At 37.1% G+C, this 4890-nt stretch overlaps 1 protein-coding gene across 1 annotated transcript in view; it reads left to right on the top strand.

The window, feature by feature from the left end:
* Positions 1–1502: 1502 nt before the first annotated feature.
* Positions 1503–4890, top strand: part of LOC138052923 (uracil phosphoribosyltransferase homolog) — a 12597-nt gene continuing 9209 nt past the window's right edge. Inside the window, exon 1 of the mRNA XM_068899526.1 lies at positions 1503–1773. Coding sequence (XP_068755627.1) covers positions 1538–1773 — 236 coding nt within the window. The 5' untranslated portion in view covers positions 1503–1537. The remainder of the gene's footprint in view (positions 1774–4890) is intronic.

Genomic DNA, 4890 nt, shown 5'->3' with positions numbered 1-4890 from the left:
GCAACGCCAACGAAAACGCCACAAATGTGCATATCTAGTGGCCAAAAACAATAGCTTTGCACACTCTGCACGTGCGTTTTTCATTTTTGTCCATTTCTTTGCCGTCGTCAGCAAAACTACAACGTGAAATTTGAGGTTTTATGGAGGACGTCAAAACTTGGAGATAAATTTTCACTTTCATTTTCTCCCCTAAATTAAGCGCCGCTTAATAACGTTTTCATTCCTAAGGGACTGTCATACCTTTGTCATATTAAAAAGCGTGGAATAGTCGTGAAGTGATTACGAAAATGGGGATTTATGTTTTGATATGACATTCTCGTTGCAGTTCCCGTCGTCGTTGCTATTAAAATACATCTTATTCGATGGTTTAACATATAATACGCGCGGATATTTTGCGAGTTGCGTAGTATTTTTCCGAGCCCTGTAGGGGGCGAGGAAAAATACCAACAAAAAAAAATTGAAGGTAAACCATCAGCTATTTATAAACTCGATTCGTTGTCTAGTAGGTCTTCGTTTTCTAGGGGGTCTTTGTTTTCTCATGGAAAACCCTATCACGAAGCCCGGACACAAGTCACTTTTAACTCCAAAAGGACAAGTACTCACTGTGACTCTTTTAAAACATGTGGCGGCGAAAAACAGACACTTACAACGATTCTCATGATAATTTTCGGAAAATAGAATAGGTTTCGTTTAAGTTCTACATTTGAATGAAGGGGTAGTTTCTAAAGAAACTGTGATGCTGCGTCGGTGGGGAAGTAGTATACAAAAATTTGCTAACGCTCGAAACGTCAGCTTTTAGAATCTCTGTACGGTGGCCAATCTACATTATCAACTCCGTTGATAAAACCAAATTTTTGTATAAGTTCTACATTTGCCCTATTCAGTATTTTGATTTAGTTTAATGTTTTATATTGTTCATGGATTTTATTTTATTTAACTCGTCTCACTCCAATCTGTGGTTTTCTTCACACGGCCCCAGAAGATTCACGCTTTATTGTATTTATTGTCTTCGAGTCTTTAAAAGCTTTTACCCACTGTGCCTCTGTATTTCGAAATTCTCATAATGTTGAAGGTGATATGTCACGCAAAATGATGTAATTTCATGACAATCAAAATTCCCAAAAGTAAAATAAGCTGTTAAACAAGGCCCCACAACATAAAAGAAATACAGTAGTAGCAAAGAAAAGTACGGATGGACACAAAGTGGACAAGATTGAAACGGATTGCATTTGGGTAATCTTGAAAAAGTCGGCCCGACGTTTTTCAAGTCGATGACAAATCGCCTGGATAAAGGTAGTTTTTGCCCAGAATCATCTTGTTTGTGGTGTATTTATCAGTAAAGGAATTTTCTCATTTCCATTTTCGAGTTTTAAACTCGTGATTGACTAGAGATCTTGCCTAAACACCCAACAATAGCGTGATATGCACCCCCCCCCCCCCCCCCAACCCCCAAAGAGACCAACCCCAGGCCCTTCAAGGTGTGAGCACGAGGCTTGGCTGCGAGAGCTACTTGTAATTTGTCGAGAAATAACGAAGAATGCCCGAACTTGTAGTCTCTTTGCAAGAAAAACCGAAACAAGGAAAAGGCTTGGATAACAGGACTGATGAAAGATGTAGCGTAGACATGGAAAATGGCGAGTTACCAGCAGCAATTAATGGCTTGGCGCCCACAGATGAAAAGCCTGCGAATCATTTTCAAGAGTTCGGTCCACAGTTGAAGATAATCAAAATAAACGACCAGGTTCGAGAACTTCAGACGATTTTGAGAGACAAGTAAGTTTCCTTTGCATCGTTTTTCCGTAAGAGCTACGTTTTCATTGAGAGTCTAGCGGAATAAGTTAAAATTTTAACTTCTTCGAAATATGACCTCAATATGGAGGTCTCGCGAGCTTTCTACCCACGTGGCCAATGTTCGGTCGTTCCCGGGCACAACCTATTTTTTGGGTTCTCTTCACTGCTCTGAGAGGTTTTACTCAGGGTACAGCGGCTTTCAACCAGAAAACCAACATTCGATTTGATATCATGTGATTTGATTTGATTTGATTTGATTTGATTTGATTTGCAAATTGATTTTAATTAATTTACATGTACAGCCTCCCCAATAGCCCAAGGGTGCGTTCGATTGACCGTATTCCGGAACAGGAATACATGGAATGGAAGTTAGAAATCCTTCGTTTTTACGGAGATTCACATTAAAATTATCAAGCACTTGCTAAAATGCTATTTTAAACATATCTTTATTATCCTTGTTGCTTCAACAGCACCAGACATGCATACCATTTTAAATCATTACTCCACATATTCTTATTCTGGAATATGGTCAATCAAACGCACCCTTAAATTCAGTCCTAAACAAAAGACATCATCTCGAGGCTCTGGGGAATAAAGTCATACAAATCCTTATATCTATTCCCCAGAGCCTCTAGATGATGCCTTTTGTTTAGGATTGAATTTTAATATATCTAAAGTGGTCTATTCTTTGATTGCAACAGTGACATCACGGCGGCCATGTTGGTGGAAAGAACAATAGCGAAGTAGTCTTTTGGGAATATGACCCTATTATTATGCAAAACTTAAGCTACATTTTTCTATTGTTTTGGCACCAACATGGCCATCTTATCATGTGAGTGCAATCAAAGATTACATGGTTTTCAGCCAATCTGACAATGGTGCAATGTACAAATGGTGGTGGACGGACAGAAGAAGTTATGTGAGATCTTTTGTTTCTTCCTCCAACATGGCGGCATTGATGCCACATGAAAACCACCTATTCATGGAGTTCTTTGCACCTAGCTAATAAATTAAAACTCAAGGGAATTTCATTTAAGTGCTACTATGATAAAAAAAAAATCACTTCCTTTTTGAAAGTGTGTTTAATTAACCCTTTAACACCCAAACTGGCCTACACGTAAACCGGCCAGACTTAGTATTTTACTCTGTCTAACCAGACGATTTTACTCGTCAATGGGGAACCCCGGGAGTCAATGGGTTACTTAACACCTGACTAGCAAAATTTTAAGCTAAACTGACCTGTTGGACATCAAGGGTTGGATCTAGGGAAAAGTGACGCCATCTACTCACTAGCGTAAAATTTCAATGTGTAAATGTTGCCGGTAAAATCCGTTTTCAGTTTGAATCGGTTATAACCTAGGTTAAATTGGTGATCCTAATTTTACCTAGTAGGTTGAATACGCACTCAGATCGATTGAAGAAACCTTTTTTGGAGTCTACATGTACATTAAGCCTAGAGAAAAAGTAGGGTCAGGCTAGGATTAGTTTTGGTTATTATACATGTACATAGATATTAATGGCCAATCATACAGAAGTGAATAATGGAAAGAACTGTGTTGAGTTGAGCATGTTTGTCAATGTAGTGAAGTTGTGAAGACACAGTACTACAGATCTGGAAGGTGCGAGTTCGTGTACCGGTAAATGCATAGTACAGTTCTTTGATCCGTTACTGTGTTGTTGATAAGTGTGTGAATACAGAAACTGATAAGATAATATAAAACATTAAGAAGATGTGTTGAGATGCGTTAGACAGTGCTTGGGGGAAGGTATGGTTGTTTTCCGTCCTTTTTGTGGGGTTGATAGCTGCTTTAACATTACCGGCAACATAAAATTAATACAGTTTATTATAATTATATGCAAAACTCTAGTTTAATAGTCTGAAAGCCCAAAACTCTTGTGCTGCATTAATTCATATTAATTCATTCTTAAACTAGTGAGCCTTTGATGCCATTTCTCTTTGATCCAGCTCTCTCAAGATTTTGAAGTTACCTGTAGCTATACATGTACATGTATACGTGTAGGCCATTAATTTTTGAAGTGGCTGAGGTCTCTATCGTTGGTTAAAGTTTCCAATTTTGTATCGTTATTTGTTCTAATAGCTAAAAAATAACCAAAAGTGACATTAAAAATTATAAAATTTTTAACCTCACATATTGCATTTCTAGCTTTCTGATTGGTTCACTCTATCTTGGTTATCAGCTCAATATAAGTACTGTATGACCTAATATGGAAACTGGTTGCGTCAATTATTGCCAAGCTGAATGATTGGCTTTGATTTCCAGCATGCAGAATTTAATCGGTTATTCCCTGGGAGTGAGACTTAACAGATTTTACTCTGTCAAATGCCAGACAATTTTACTCGTCACCTGGGGGTGTCCTAGGGTGTTTGAGGTGTTAAAGGGTTGATGAAAATTTTTAGTTGTTGTATATGAGACTGGTTATAGCCAACTTAACACGCTTCCTTTGGCTATTTACCATCTCATACCCAATTCACGCTCATGGAATAATAATAATAATAATAATAATAATAATAATAATAATAAGTAGAGAAGGAGAGCAAGAGCGTCAACTTGGTTTGGAGATGAAGGATGCCATGAATCAAGTGAAATGGAGAGCGGGAGTTAGAAAGATTGCCGACAAAATTAAAGTGGGGTAAATCCGGATCAAAATTGGATTGATGATGATAAATAATAATAATAATAATAATAATAATAATAATAATAATAATAATAATAATAATAATAATAATAATAATATAAGCAAATTGTGTAGCTAACATATTGCTCTTGGTACCTGCTGATTTATAATAATTATTATTACAGGCTTCATTAATTAATAATTATTGCCCAGGGACCAAGAAAGGTGCAATAACTCTATTCCAGGGATAGAAAATATGCCTTATCTCAGGAATACCTTTGTCGCCAGAATAAAATATTTCTTTTCTGTTAGAATAGCAGATTTACTGTATCGGTGGAATAACTGTTATACATGAACCTGGTATAAGTTATTCCTCCTTCCAGGAACTGGCCCCAGAGGTTTAGTTAATTTACACTGTCTAACATTTTGTTAAATACACTGTATATATACATATATCGCGCT

Source organism: Montipora capricornis, chromosome 6 (genome assembly GCF_036669925.1).
Source record: "Montipora capricornis isolate CH-2021 chromosome 6, ASM3666992v2, whole genome shotgun sequence".
Classification (NCBI taxonomy): domain Eukaryota; kingdom Metazoa; phylum Cnidaria; class Anthozoa; order Scleractinia; family Acroporidae; genus Montipora; species Montipora capricornis.
The sequence above is the reverse complement of the archived record's forward strand: the minus strand, read 5'-3'. Positions and strand labels throughout refer to the sequence as shown.